At 31.7% G+C, this 16,625-nt stretch overlaps 1 protein-coding gene across 1 annotated transcript; it reads left to right on the plus strand.

Annotated features, from left to right (window-relative positions):
• The first annotated feature begins 651 nt into the window (after nucleotides 1–651).
• On the plus strand, nucleotides 652–11,498 carry gtpbp1l (GTP binding protein 1, like). Its single transcript, XM_073844113.1, has 3 exons — nucleotides 652–828; nucleotides 3,505–3,630; nucleotides 6,927–11,498. The coding sequence occupies exons 1-3, from the start codon at nucleotides 691–693 to the stop codon at nucleotides 7,035–7,037; spliced, it is 375 nt and encodes a 124-aa protein (XP_073700214.1). The 5' UTR covers nucleotides 652–690; the 3' UTR covers nucleotides 7,038–11,498.
• Nucleotides 11,499–16,625: the final 5,127 nt, after the last annotated feature.

The raw sequence follows: 16,625 nt of genomic DNA on the forward strand, positions 1-16,625 counted from the left end.
TTAATTTTGTAAAACTGTGAAAAAAATATTATATATTAGTATAAAAACATTTTTATACAAATAAATTATATTAATTGATACATTTATTTATAATTTATATATATATCAACCATTTACGATATATATCAGCATTTTGTCAGATACAGAGAATACTCATTTTGACAGATAATTTTTACACTTATTTTATATTGTAACTAATATCATAAGTTTACAGTTTTACCTTTATGAAATTGCGTATCAAAAAATTTTAACGACTGTTTGTATTGGGAAAAAATCGCTGGCGTTTTAATGAAGTTTTTAAAAATGTCTAAGATTTAATGTTACACAGCATACAAACATTTTGGCAGTTTACTATATTTTTACATTTTTATTTTATGTTTTATAATATTGTTTATAACCTATATTATATTTAAAATATATAATAAATCTACACTGTTTTACCTTAATTAAATGTAATATATTTAACATAAAGACATGAATTCACATTTTGATTTTGGGAAAAATAAACTCTTATATTATGTGCTTCCAATATTGGCTTCTAATATCAATAAAGAGGTAAGAAAATTATATTAAATATTTAAATAGAAATTGCATCTAAATAGATATTGTGTCTGTTTGGCACTTTGTCATGAGTTTCTCTGTATCATAGTTCACTGTGGCAGTATCAGACAGACGGCCACCATCATCGACATGAACAAAGACTGTTTACGCACTGGGGACAAAGCCACCGTACATTTTCGCTTCATCAAAACCCCAGAGTACCTTCACACGGACCAGAGACTTGTTTTCAGAGAGGGCCGGACCAAGGCCGTGGGCACCATCACTAAGGTCAGTGGTCATACAGTCACAAACAGAGTGTACAAAATTGTTTAATCGGAAGAATTTCACTAAAAAACATGTCGAGGTCACATTTCACCCTTGACACATAAATACATTTTACATAAATAATAATAAAGATTGTGTTTAAACAACATGCATTAAAGGTAATTTAAAATACATTAGATGTTTACTAAGATCCTTCTGTTATCTATTGAAACCACCAATAATAGTGAAAATATTAGGAAGCTTAATATATTTAAAATCATCATTTATTGGGTATTGAAACACCTTTTTATGCTATTAAGCACACTTTATTTGGGAGTTATTCCGTAAAATTTAGTTTTTATATGTGTTTAACTGTTCAGAACGGTGCTAGCTAACCATGTGCTGATTAGCATCTTTGAGCTAGGTTCAAAAGTATCTAAAATTGTCACTACCGAAACAGTCACGACCAAAACATTTGGTGAAGTTTCGGTAGTGACATTGATTTTTTTTTAAGTGTTATGTCATCATTGTTTCGGTCAAAAAAAAACACATAATCTTCATATTTGAGGGAAATAAACAAAATTTGTATTTTTTGTAATGTGATGTGGTCGCTACCAAAACATACTTTCACTACCGAAAATGTGGTGTCACTACCGAAACATGGGTTGCTTTGTCAAAAATAAAGTATACTGAACTATTAACTAAGATGTTATGATTGTTTTTGTGATGTTATGTTTTTGGTTCAATGTGCATTCAAACTAATGAATCCTTAACTTTGAAATCAGTAGGATCAACCTTTTGCCTTTTACAAAGAAAAATTGGATTCAAAATACAAATCTCAAAAATGACACTTGAAATAATGTTAAAAACATAATTGTCATTGATGTACCTCTTAAAAAAAGTTAATAAAATAGCAAAAAATATACAGTCAAGCCCGAAATTATTCATACCCCTGGCAAATTCTGACTTAAAGTTACTTTTATTTAACCAGCAAGTTTTTTTTGGACCGGAAATGACACAGGCTTCTCCTAAAAGATAATAAGACGATGTACAAGAGGCATCATTGTGGAAAAAAAATATTTCTCAGCTTTTATTTACATTTGAACAAAAAGTGGCACGCCCAAAATTATTCATACCCTTTGCAAACTGTCACAGTCTATGGGAAAATCCAAAGTTCTATGCCATTCCAAATAGTCTAAGCAGTTCTAAAGCATCCTAATTACCCTGATTCATTGGGAACAGCTGTTTTAATCAACTCAACAGGTGAAAAACAGAAGCTCTCTGCTGTTGGTTTGTGGACAGTCATGGCTAAGACAAAGGAGCTCACTGAGGACCTGCGGCTGCGCATTGTAGCTGCTCACAAGTCAGGAAAGGGCTATAAGACCATATCTAAATGTTCTGAAGTTCCAGTGGCTACAGTGCAAAGTATTATTAAAAAATACAAGACATTCCGCACTGTGAAAAATCTCAGAGGACGTGGTCGGAATCCAAAAGTGACACCTGTGCTGGCCAGGAGGATAGTGAGAGAGGGAAAAAAGAATCCAAGGATCACCACCAAGGCCATCCTGATGAATCTGGGCTCTGCTGGTGGCAGCATCTCAAGGCAGACAGTCCAACAGACACTGCACACCACTGGGCCTTTGCAAATGCTCATCTGGACAAAGAAGAAGACTTCTGGTCTTCTATTTTATGGTCAGATGAAACAAAAATTGAATTGTTTGGCCACAATGATGTAGCCTTCATTTGGCATAAAAAAGGAGAAGCCTTCAACCCTAAGAACACCATCTCCACTGTCAAACATGGTGCTGGGAACCTAATGTTTTGGGGCTGTTTTCAGCCGGTGGACCAGGGAACCTAATCACAGTAAACGGCACCATGAAAAAGGAGCAATACATCAAAATTCTCAACAACAACATCAGGCAGTCTGCAGAGAAACTTGGCCTTGGGCACCAGTGGACATTTCAGCACGACAACAACCCAAAACACACAGCCAAAGTGGTGACGAAGTCCTGACAAGGAGACCCTCCAACCTGAAAGAGTTGGAGCTCATCGCTAAAGATGAATGAGCAAAAATACCAGTGGAGACAGCTGGTCAGCAGTTCTAGGAAGCATTTGATTGCTGTAATTGGGTATGAATAATTTTGGACATGCCATATAAAATAAATATATATATATAATTTTTTTTTTTTTTACAACATAGATGTAAGCAAAATCTTAATAGGTGAGTATAACCCTTCTAATTGAATTATATATTACTGTGTTTCGGTAGTGACAATTTGGGAAGATAACAAATATTCCAAAACATTCTGAAAATACAATATGTGAATTAACTGCACAATAACTAGAAATGTATACCTTGGATATTGTACAATTTGCATATATACAAATGTTTTGGAAAAAAGTTTCAAGATGTTTCCAGCTCTGACTTTGTACATATTCTGTAGAATGGCCCATATGTATATATTAATTTCTGTTTTTATTTCGGGGTGTAATATGACATTTTGACAGGTTTCTTGATATTCCTCCACCTGGAAATTGGTATGCGTGATCAATTTTACTTTAGAGACGTCAATCATGCGTTTTTCATAATGTCAGCCAATAAAGTATATAAAGAGATTTGTTACCTTCCAGCATGAGTCATAAAACTGGCGATGCATTTCGTTCTGAAACTCCTGTCTGTTGTGTTCGCTTGTATGACAGCTGCTTCAAAGCAAGCCTCAGGCCAAGATGCAGTCTACCAAGAAAACCTCGTCACAGGTGGAGGGCTCTTCAACCGCCAGTGAGGAAACCACACAGATGGGAGGAAGCCCTCAAATGGGACAACTGGTGAGAGAAACAACAATAATATAATCTGTAATTTTCATATTACGCTTGGTATTAAAGAGATAGTTGACCCAAAAATGAAAATTACCCCATGATTTTCTCACCCTCAAGCCATCCTAGATGTATATGACTTTCTTCTTTCAAATGAATGCAAACTGAGTTATATGTAAAAACGTCCTGGCTCTTCCAAGCTTTATAATGGCAGTGAATGGCTGTTGAGATTTTGAAGTCCAATAAACTGCATTCATCCATCATAAAAAGTACTCCATACCGCTTTGGGGGGTTAATAAATGTCTTCTAAGTGAATTGATGCATTTGTGTAAGAAAAATATCCATATTTAAAACTCCAGAAGGCCTTTATTAAGCCCCCGTAGCCATATGAAGCACTTTTTATGATGGATGGATGCACTTTATTAGCTTTCAAAATATCACGACCCATTCACTGCCATTATAAAGTTTGGAAGAGCCAGGACATTTTTTATTATAATTTTGATTGTATTCATCTGAAAGAATAAAGGCATATAAACCTAGGATGGCTTGAGGGTGAGTAAATCATGGGGTAATTTTCATTTTTGGCTAAACTCCCATACTTTTCCATATTGTTCCTTATATGCTCTTTTTCTGCTTCACATTTTCATTTTTGAAACGTTTCCCTTGGGCTGAATATAATATTCATCTCCAAACATTCACGGAAACTTACAGCCCTTGAAATTTCTCGACACTTTTCATCCCCAACACAGCAAAAACGTCCTTTTCTCTTCTGTCTGTGGCTCAGTACCGCAGCCAGCAGGGGACGAGGACACACTTTGTAAAGACTGAAACAAAGAGAAAAAATAAATAAATAAATAAAAAGTTAAAAGGACAAGAAAGCAGTGTGAAGTGAAGGTAAACCAGTTTTAAGGCACATTAAGGTCAAACTCTTTAAGCTTCTTAAAATTGTAATTTGCTGTAGTGTAACTCGCAGAGGTATTAACAGCATTACTTTCGTGACTATGAAAGACATTAGAGTCTTAATGTAATTAATTCGGCTGATTTATTTCCTGAACAGTATTTGAATGAGACAAATCACCTCTGAAAAGCACGCAACTCTTTCATTTAGACTTAAAGGTTAAGTGATTTTTCCATTAATGGTCACTGCAGACCATGTTCTGGGTTTGTTTTTTTAAGTAGTGTTCATATACTAAAGTTGTCTTTGTTAACTATTATTGAGATGTTAAATTACAGGTTTATGTACAGAATCTGTTGATATTTTGCTCAGTCAGCTTGAGCTATTATGACGGCATTTCAGTGCCACGTAAAAAAAGAAAACAAAAACAAAATGAAAACTACAAAATTACGAGATTACGAGATTAAAGTCATAATATTAAAAAAAAGGCAAAATTATGAGAATAAAGTAAAATATTGTGAGAATAAAATAAAAAGTATGAGAATAAAGTCATAGCAATACAAAAATAGTATCAAAATATTTAGACAAAGTCAAAATAATTCGGAAATAAAGTGAAAATACAAGAATAGAGTCGAAATTATGAGAATAAAGTCAAAATTATGAGAAGTCATAGATATACAAAATTAGTGTCAAAATATTTTGACAAAGTCAAAATTACGAGAATAGTCTAAATATTTCAAGAATAAAGTTGAAATTATGAGAATAAATCATAATATTTTGAAAATAAGTCAAAATATTTTGAGAATAGTCAAAATGACTAGAATAATGTAGAAATTCTAAGAATAAAGTTGAATATTTCACGTATAAAGTCGAAATTATGAGATTAAAGTCGTAAAATTGAGAATAAAGTCAAAATTATGAAAATAAAGTCAAACTATTTTGAGAATAAAGTCAAAATTATGAAAATGGTTGAAATATGTTGAGAATAAAGTCAAAATATTTTGAGAATAAAGTCAAAATAGTGAGAATAGTCAGAAATACAAGAATAAAGTCAAAATATTATGACTAAATTGAAATTATGAGAATAGTTTAAATATTTTGAGAATGAAGTTGAAATTACAAGAAAAAAGGAGAATATTTCAAGAATAAAGTCAAAATATTTTGAGAATAGTTGAAATTATGACAATAAAGTCAAAATTACGAGTATAACTAAAATATTTCAAAAATAAAGTCGAAATTACGAGAAAAAAGGAGAATATTTCAAGAATAAAGTCAAAATATTTTGAGAATAAAGTCGAAATGTTTTGAGAATAGTTGAAATTATGACAATAAAGTCGAAATTACGAGAAAAAATGGAAATTACCAGAATAAAGTTGATTTCAAGAATAAAGTCGAAATTACAAGATATAAATTATAATATTTTGAGAATAAGTAAAAATGACAAGAATAAAGTCAAAATATTTTAAGAATAAATTCAAAATTACCAGAATAAAGAAGAATATTTCGAGAATAAAGTCGAAATTATGAGAAATAAAGTCTTATTATGAGAAGAATAGTTGAAAAGTCGAAATTGCGCGAAAATAGTTGAAATTAGAAGAGTAAAGTCAAATATTTTGAGAATAAAGTTACTGGAATATAGTCTAATTAAGAGAATATTTGCGGAAATACAAGAATAAAGTAAAAATATTTTGACAAAGTCAAAATCACAAGTATAACCGAAATATTTCAAGAATAAAGTTATAATTACTAGAATAATGTCTAATTATGAGAATAGTTGTAGAAATACAATAATAAAGTGAAAATATTTCGAGAATAAAGTCAAAATTACCAGAATAAAGTCTAATTATGAGAATGGTAGTAAAAATACGAGAACAAAGTTGAAATGTTTTGAGAATAGTTGAAATTACGAGAAAAAAATTGAAATTACGAGAATAAAGTCAATGATTTCCAGAATAAAGTCGAAATTATGAGATAAAAGTTATAATATTTTGAGAATAAATTCAAAATTACCAGTCAAATATTTTGAGAATAAAGTAGAAACTACAAGAATAAAGTCAATGTTTGAAGAATAAAGAAAACAATTGCCTTTATTCTCAGAATATTTAGACTTCATTCTTTTTTCCCCTAAATTTACTTTTTTTTTTATTTATTAGAAATGAACATGATTTGACCAAAAACTGACAAAAATGCAAATTGTGACAGCTGCCTTAAGTATTGTTTTAGTATTCTTGGGCAATGTAGTATTTTCAATTTTAGTTTGAAATAAAAATGTATAAATAACTTCAATAATAATAAATCCAAATTTCTAAACCAAGAGAAAGTGGGATGGGGGGATACAAATATAAAATTCCCCTAAACTGTAATATCCACCAATGATTGCATCTAAACAATTGGTTTTCACGGTCTCTTTCAGTTGAAGTCTGGTGGAAGCGGTCGACGGCGTGGCGGCCAACGGCACAAAGGCAAAACAGCACTGAGCAGCACTGGAACAACTACTTCAGCAGCTGGAGGGGGTGGCAACTGAGCTTCCTCCAGCTCTCTCACAGCCATCACTACTGGCCAGCTGCCTATAACGTTTTAAGTGAACTCCAGAGGGCAGTAAAGCCTTTTTTCTCATTCTCATTCTTTTTTCTTTGAGGCTCTCTCACTAAAGCGGACTGAGCTATTTCTCCCTAATTAGAAACGTTCATCTCCACTGACACAATCGTGCCAAAACCCTGACTGACAAGCAGCTGTTGTGTTCCTCGTCCACCCGCTCTGTTTTTCTCACCCTTATCAAACCCTTTTACTTAATATTCTGTCAGCCCGTTGGAGTCTCAACATCCTGTAATAAACACCCCGAAATCCCGGATTTTGTAGCCGGAATGTTCCCCCGAGGACCCAATTAAAGAGCCTACGACTGAATCCCTGTTTGTGTTCAGCAATTTTGCTATTTTTCATGTCATTTTCCTCCTTCAACTGAATTTGGCAAATGCTAAAGCAGATGAAAGGGAGAAATCTGTTCTGCTTGTCAATCTCTCATGCCCCCTCATCCTCTTCTGATTTTAATGAGCGTCGTAGCTGCCGAGACGCGCAAAATCGCGGCAGATAAAACCGGTACCCTCTCGGAGCGTCACAAATTAGGTGGCTTTCTGCTCTCTCCCGTGTTGCTTTTTCATTTCGTGACCCGGCATTACTTTCAAAAGGTCTCACCTTTTCAACAGAGAAATGTTTTTCTTTTTTTGCATAGAATGGGAAGCTAGCTGAGTTGACATGGCATTTAGTTCGGATTTCTGTTGTCACTTTTCCATTAAACCTTATTTTTATGTTTATTCTTATTTATTCCAGACTCTTTAAATTGAATGTTCACGTTCGAGACACTTTTGACCCAAACAAAGCGAGAGGAGACTTTGAATAAATTTAAATAAAATGACTAATTCTTCCAAAAATGACAACTTGGCCATCATTTATGCACCGTCATAATGTTCCAAACCAGTATGACTATTTTATTTATTTTTTATTTATTCTTTAAGAGTTGCTCTTTTCTATAGAAGCCCATTTCTGCCACAGAAAAGAAAAGAAGGTTATTGCAACTTTCTAGCTCACATTTCTGACCTTTTTTCAGAATTGCATGAAACAAACTCACAATTGTAACACTTTTCTCAGTACTGTGAGGTTTAAACTTGCAGTTGTGCGTTAAGTCAGTATTGCAAGATATAAACATACATTTGCAAGAAAAAGGCTGTTTTTATTTGGCCATTCTGACTTTTTTCTCGCAAATGCAATGTTATATCTTGCAAATGCTTATTTTTTTCCTCACAATTGTTTATATCTCACAATTCTGACTTTATTGTCCCTTAAAATTTACATTTTAACCAGAAATGCCAGAAATAAAATCAGAATTGCAGGATAAAAACTTTCTCGCAAATGCGAGTTTCAGTGTTAAGACATTATTTACCAAAAAAACTTTCACAAATAAACTGATATTTCAGATATTTAAGTTATTATTTACAGGAAAAACTTTCCCAGATAAACCAATGTTTTCACCGATATTTGTCATTTTTTTACCAAAATAACTTTCACTGATAAAGTGATATTTAAAACATTATTTACTGAAATAACTTTGACAGATAAACCGATATTTCAGTGTTAAGACATTATTTACTGAAATAACTTTCAACGATAAATTAATGTTTCACCGATATTTACATCATTATTTACCAAAATAACTTTGACAGATAAACCGATATTTCAGTGTTAAGACATTATTTACTGAAATAACTTTCAACGATAAATTAATGTTTCACCATTATTTATGTCGTTATTTACCAAAATAACTTTGACAGATAAACCGATATTTCACAAATATTTAAGTCATTATTTACCAAAATAAGTTTCACAGATAAATTGATATTTCACCAGTATTTACCAAAATAAGTTTCACAGATAAACTGATATTTCAGTGTTAAGACATTATTTACTGAAATAACTTTCACAAATAAACTGATATTTAAATCATTATTTACAGAAAAAACTTTCCCAGTTAAACTGAAATTTCATTAATATTTAAGCCATTATTCACTGAAATAACTTTCAATGATAAATGAATGTTACACTGATATTTACGTCATATTTACCAAAATAACTTCACAGATAAACGGATATTTCACCAATATTTAAGTCATTATTTATTGAAATAACTTCCACAAATAAACTGACATTTCAGATATTTAAATCATTATTTACAGAAAAAACTTTCCCAGATAAACTGAAATTTCATTCATATTTAAGCCATTATTTACTGAAATAACTTTCAATGATAAATGAATGTTACACCGATATTTACATCATATTTACCAAAATAACTTCCACAAATAAACTGATATTTCACAGATATTTAAGTCATTATTTACAGAAAAAAAACTTTCTCAGATAAACCAATGTTTCACCGATATTTGTCATTTTTTTTACCAAAATAACTTTCACTGATAAAGTGATATTTAAGACATTTACTGAAATAACTTTCAACGATAAATTAATGTTTCACCGTTATTTGTCGTTATTTACCAAAATAACTTTCACAGATAAACCGATATTTCACAAATATTTACCAAAATAACTTTAACAGATAAACCGATATTTAAGACATTATTTACTGAAATATCTTTCACAGATAAACCGATATTTCAGATATTTAAGTTATTATTTACTGAAGTATCTTTCACAGATAAACCGATCTTTCATTGATATTATGTCATTATTTACTGAAAATCTTCTCCAACTGTTAATTGTTGTTAGTCAATCATTCAAATGTGACTCAGTATCACATTTAATTTAATTAATTAATTAATACATTTAAATAGGTGGGACAGCAATATATTTTAGCTATAATGGCTTCCAAAGGCTTGAAATGTACCATAAACATCATAAGGGACCCACATTTATGCTGCTTTTAAAATGTGAAAACTTCAGTTTGCAGTGTAATTATGAAAAGAGCAACTGTTGCACAAAGTAAAGAAAGTCATAGTGGTTTGGAAAGACATTAGGGTGAGTAAATAAGCAAATTTTCTTTTTTCTTTTCTTTTTTTGGCTGAGCTATTCCTTTAAATATGAATCTATATAGGAGTTGCTGCTCCTATGAATATGTAGCATATATTTACATATCTGGATGATGCCTGCTTGGGATTGCATCTGATATGAAATTCGTCAGGGACAGCGGTGGTAAAATGTTGTAAAGGTCTTGAAGTGCCCTGTTAAAAAGGCATAAAGATCAAAGATTAGCTGTGAAGTGCAGAATTTGAAGTCCATTATATACTGTAATACAAATCAAGATCAACAAAGTTCAACGTAAATGTCAAACCTTGTCTATCAGGATGTGCATTCATCATTTCCATCTAATTTTAAAACAAAAGAAAACTCAGTGCCCACTCAATAGCTTTCATTTACATAGTTTTCATGATCCAAATGTGTGAAATTCACACAAGTCATCGTTCAAGGCAGTTCTTGTTCTCGTTCTTGGGTTTGATCTGCTGTTCTTGTCTTTTGAATCAATAAGGGTGAACCACAAGGTCTGTACTATCAGGGAGATCTTTAGACATTGATTTTAGTTTTAGTAGATTTGAACCTCTTTAAACTTTTATTTTTAACACATGATCTTTAAGTTCTAAGTCAGAATTGCTTACAAAGACCACATGCAAGCCCTTAAGTTATGCAAAGTAAATTTTAAATACTTTTTTTATCTTCAAGAACCTGAAGGATAATGTTTTCTTTTTATTATTTTACTTATTTATATATATTTTTTTCTTCTCCTAGAGCTGGTACACAATTTGATTTGAAAATACAAGACATTTATTATTTTTTAAGGCATTTTATTTTGAATTAAGTCACTTTAAGGTGAATTTGTTTTTGTTTTTTTGCATTAAAAATGTATGTACAAATACAAAAAAAAGGAATTTATGTTGTAAATCCTCATTAAAGTCACTAAAAAATTCTTATTACTATTGGTATCAGTTGCTTTCTTGTAATTTGACAAAACAAATGTAAAGATTTTACTTTAATTGTCTTTAATATCTACTCTTATGTCTCTAGTTTGTTTAGTGTGAAACAACAACTCCACTGAGAAGCTATTGAACTGAATTATTTGTAAACATTTGTGTTATTCGCCCTCAGACACTCATTTCTAATTTGTTATTCGCTCTTTTCTCCAACACGCCGAACCAAATACGCCATAAAGGAATTAAATTACTTACCATCCCCATCCCCACTGCTGTGTAAAAAGATATGAAACGCTCTCAACCAATAAAAATAAGGTATTTAGGTTATTTTTTCAAAACTCATTGAAGTGGCGGCATTAAAACGGCGGCCAAACATCAGGCCACATGGTCAAACAGAGTCCCGCTGTGGCCCATCACCTAATTTCCAGCCCTTTATGTTCCTGCTTCCCTGGAGGGGACGGATGCGAGTCTTGTCAATGAGATTCCAATAAATGTTTTATTCAGAAAGCCAATTACAGTCCACGGCCTGTGCCGCATTTGCATGTTTAACTGGTTTTTGATGCACCAGTATTTGAGTGTTTTGACTTGAATTTTGGTATGTTTCTCATGTAAAGCTTCAAAAGACTTTTTAAAATAAATATTAAAAATTATATATTATTTATTTATTTATATTTTGCAATTCTGAATTTACATCAGAATCATAATAGACACCCTCAATACATGAATCCAAAAGTATGCAAGACGCTGCTGGGGTGTGAAGTCTTTGAATCGGTGCTCTTTGGTCACGGGAATCTTTACAAATCTTTAAAAAAAACTCAAACCAAGGCACTCAAAAATCTTCTTAGTAAGAATAAAAAGCCTTTATTCACATGGCTTTACAATTAAAAACATCTAACATGCACCGACGTGTTGCGGCTAACTTGCCTTCATCAGGGTGTCAGTTTGCAAACACACTCAGAATCCATTTAAACAATCAATTTATCACATGACATGGTCACCTGATTAGGTATCAAGACAACACAGAGACATACTTTTCTCAATTATAATCCTATACCCAATAAATGAGTTTATAATAATTCAAATGAAAAAAAGAAAATAAGCTATGAATATAAATTTCAATAGAATTTTGAAAAAGTACAAAAAAAAAGACACCATTTAGATTTTTCTCACAATTCTGAGTTAACATCTTCTGAATTATTTACATCTTATCTTTTTATGCAATTAAACATTACAAAACGGTAATTGCAAATTTTTATTTCACAAGTCAGCCTTTTATTCCACGTTTATAACTCACGATTGGAAGTTAACATTTCGCAATCCTGATTTTTTAATCACAATTTGATTTGATTTAATAAACTATTTTATTTATTTTTAAATATTGCAATTCTGTTCTAAAAAAACAAAGTCTGAATTGTCAAATGCTGTATAAACAAAGAATTGCATGAAAAAGGTCTGATAGCCTTCACTGATAAACCGATATTTCACCGATATTTAAGGTATTATTTACTGAAATAACTTTCACAGAAAAACTGCTATTTAAGACATTATTTACTAAAATAACTTTCACAGATAAACTGATATTTCATTGCTATTTAAGTCATTATTTACAGAAAACCTGAATTGCAGCTGGAATTGCTTGCAATTGAACTGGCAAGCAATTCCAGCTGTAGTGCTGAACTGATTCCCCATAGAGAGTGTCTGCATTACTCTGAGTTTACATCTAAATTATTTACATCTTCAGTTTTTTTTCATGCAGTAAAACATTACAAAAAAGTCATTGCAAATTTTTTATTTCACAAGTCAGTCTTTTTTTTTCCACATTTATAACTCACAATTGCAAGTTAACATTTTGCAATTCTGATTTTTTTAATCACAATTTGATTTAATATACTTATATATATATATATAGCAATTCTGTTTGTCTAAAAAACTTAAAGTCTGAATTGTCAAATGCTGTATAAACAAAGAATTGCAGGAAAAAGTCTGATGACCTTCACCGATAAACCGATATTTCAGCCATTATTTACTGAAATAACTTTCACAATAAATCGATATTTAGGACATTTACTGAATAACAGATAAACTAATATTTCATTGATATTTAAGTCATTATTTACAGAAAACCTGAATTGCAGCTGGAATTGCTTGCAATTGAACTGGCAAGCAATTCCAGCTGTAGTGCTGAACTGATTCCCCATAGAGAGTGTCTGCATTACCCTGAGTTTACATCTAAATTATTTACATCTTCAGTTTTTTTTTTCATGCAGTAAAACATTACAAAAAAGTCATTGCAAATTTTTTATTTCACAAGTCAGTCTTTTTTTTTCCACATTTATAACTCACAATTGCAAGTTAACATTTTGCAATTCTGATTTTTTTAATCACAATTTGATTTAATATACTTATATATATATATAGCAATTCTGTTTGTCTAAAAAACTTAAAGTCTGAATTGTCAAATGCTGTATAAACAAAGAATTGCAGGAAAAAGTCTGATGACCTTCACCGATAAACCGATATTTCAGCCATTATTTACTGAAATAACTTTCACAATAAATCGATATTTAGGACATTTACTGAATAACAGATTAACTAATATTTCATTGATATTTAAGTCATTATTTACAGAAAACCTTTCACCGATAAACCTATGTTCCACCAATATTTAGTCATTATTTACTGACATAACTTTCACAGATAAACTGATATTTCAGCAATATTTAGTCATTATTTACTGACATAACTTTCACAGATAAACCGATATTTACATCATTATTTACCAAAATAACTTTAACAGATAAACCGATATTTCACCGATATTTACGTCATTATTTACCAAAATAACTTTAACAGATAAACCGATATTTCACCGATATTTACGTCATTATTTACCAAAATAACTTTAACAGATAAACCAATATTTCACCGATATTTATGTCATTATTTACCAAAATAACTTTAACAGATAAACCGATATTTCACCGATATTTCCGTCATTATTTACCAAAATAACTTTAACAGATAAACCGATATTTCACCAATATTTAAGACATTATTTACTGAAATAACTGAATATTTACTGAAACCAGTATGTGAATGCTATGACTTAAATTTTGGTATGTTTCTCACGTAGAGCTACCAAATATCTTCAAAAGACTTGTAATGTAACATAAAACTGTGATTTGAAGCAAAATAAAAGTTTAGGGTTCAACTTAAATGTATTTGAGTTGCGACACATCTACTTCCTCCTTGTAAATGCTCTAAAAGACAGGGTAATGCAGAGACTCTCAATGCGTAATGGGTTCAGCACTGCAGCTGGAATTGCTTGCCATTTCAGAACTGGCAAGCAATTCCAGATTGATTCCTGATTCCCCATTGAAAGTCTCTGCAATATCCTGTCTTACAGAACACTTACAGATACCTTTGGTATGTTTCTTATGTAAAACTACCAAATATCTTCAAAGACTTGTAATGTACCATAAAACTGATTGGAAGCAAAAAAAAAGTGTTTTTAAAAAAGAAAAAAAAAACAAAGGTTCAGAGCATGTCACTGTTAGCATCTGCCTCAAATCAAACTAAATGTATTTGAGTCAAGACACATCTACTTTTTCCTTCTTTCTGTTTACAAAATATTGGCCCTTTGCTTTCAAGGTCATGTGCAGAAGCTGGAACGTTTGGCAAATTTGCTGCCCTCAGAAGTATTGATTATATTTCAGGATTTAAGGCCGCTTAGCGTTTATTAATTAGAGCTCTACCCCTCATTTGAAGCATGACTGGTTAATCCTCTGTGCGTTATTTTGCGTATTGGCAATAAATAACCACAGGCTAATTAACAGAAGTCGTGTTTGGGCGAAGCAAAGAGGATTGAAGCTTCCTCATTCAAAACAATGTCATTCTTTGACTTTGTTTAGTCTGCCTTTCCAAGATGAAAGGCTTTATATTTTGGTGTTTTTCTTTGTATTTTCTTTCTTCAATCAAGCTTGGTATGTAACCAGTTTGCAAACATACTTTGATAGCCCTCTCACTGTCAGCCTTCCCCAAGTCAGCTATAGTTCTGTGTCTATTTGGCTGGTTATAAATACTTCAGCCAGATTCTGTTGTCCTTACATGACTACAACTACAAAATAAAGAAAAAATGCTTTGTTATTCTGATGAAAATTTTCACTTACAATCTGTTAGGAGTTACACACTAGTTCTTATACAGGTGTAAATCATGTGCTTTTTTTCAATGTTAGTTAAGTGTAAGCCAGTAAAATGTATAGATAGACAAGAGTTGAACCTTTATCACGTGACAAAAATGAGACGAGACGAAACAAAAATGCTGGTCATGTGACGATGACTATAATTAAATGTATAATGCAATATCGTTGACGAATAAAAACGTGACTAAATGTGGTTTACAAAATAAAAACTGTGCTAAAATGTCTCTTCATTTTCGTTGACGAAAACGAGATGAAACGAAATGTTATAACGTTAGATTGATGTGCGCATGCCCAGATGCCAGAGCTGTATCCCTTCTAGCCTAAGCCGTGCAGACGCAGGCGACGTCACTTCCTCAAACCCTATTTTCGGCAATATCTAGAAAACGACTACAAAGAAAGTTAAGTCTGACACAGATAAAGGGACCGATGGCCAGCCAGCTGGGGTTTGTCTTTGGGAGAAAAAGAAGAAAGGTCACATACATTTTTTTCCATTTTTTTGTAATGATGGGAAAATGAAGCTTTGCGAGGCACCGAAGTGTTCCCCTCAACTGTATCGTAAAAAAAAAAACGTTCATTACTCGAAGCTTTTTAACACGTTGTACACTAATGACTTCTTATGGTCAAAGGTGGAAAAAGTTGCTTTTGTGTCCTAGATGTCCAAGCGATTGCATAAAATCAATTTGTGCTATGAAAACCATACAAAATATTTTACTTACTCAAGGTATAAATTAATTAATCTGTAAATAAACTTAAAAGTATAAGCATGATTCGTGTAGGCATAGATGATCAAAGTAAATTAAGAATATTGTTAATATTGACTAATATTATTAATTCGAAGTTAGCCTACTACAAAATGAACATGCACAAAACTACACATGTACATATTTATTCGTATTATAATTTATTTTTAAAGGAATTTAAATGTATGTGTGTGTACTTCTAACATGTTTGGTTGTTTTTAAATTCAAAGAGCACCTTCTATGTCTGGAATGGATGTATTATTGAGCCTATAAGGTAACAATAATATGATAAGATAACCTTGTTTGAAATGGGTTTGGCTAAAAGAAAACTGTTGGTTTTGTCTATACTACTAGGTACTTACACTACAGGTACAGTGCCTTGCAAAAGTATTCATACCCCTTCATTTTTTCCACATATTGTTTTGTTGCAGCATTATGTTAAACTGCTTTAAATTACTTTTTTCCCACATCAATCTACGTCTCATACACCATAATGGCAAAGCACAAAACAGGTTTGTAACAGCTTTGCAAATTTATTAGAAATAAAAAAACTGAAAAGATCCCGTTGCATAAGTATTCATACCCTTTTCTGGGACACTCGAAATTTAGCTCAGGAACATTCATATTGCTTCTAGATGTTACCACACATGGAGTGGAGTTAAACTGTGGCAAATTCATTTGAATGAGTATGGTTTAG

Source organism: Garra rufa, chromosome 7 (genome assembly GCF_049309525.1).
Source record: "Garra rufa chromosome 7, GarRuf1.0, whole genome shotgun sequence".
Classification (NCBI taxonomy): domain Eukaryota; kingdom Metazoa; phylum Chordata; class Actinopteri; order Cypriniformes; family Cyprinidae; genus Garra; species Garra rufa.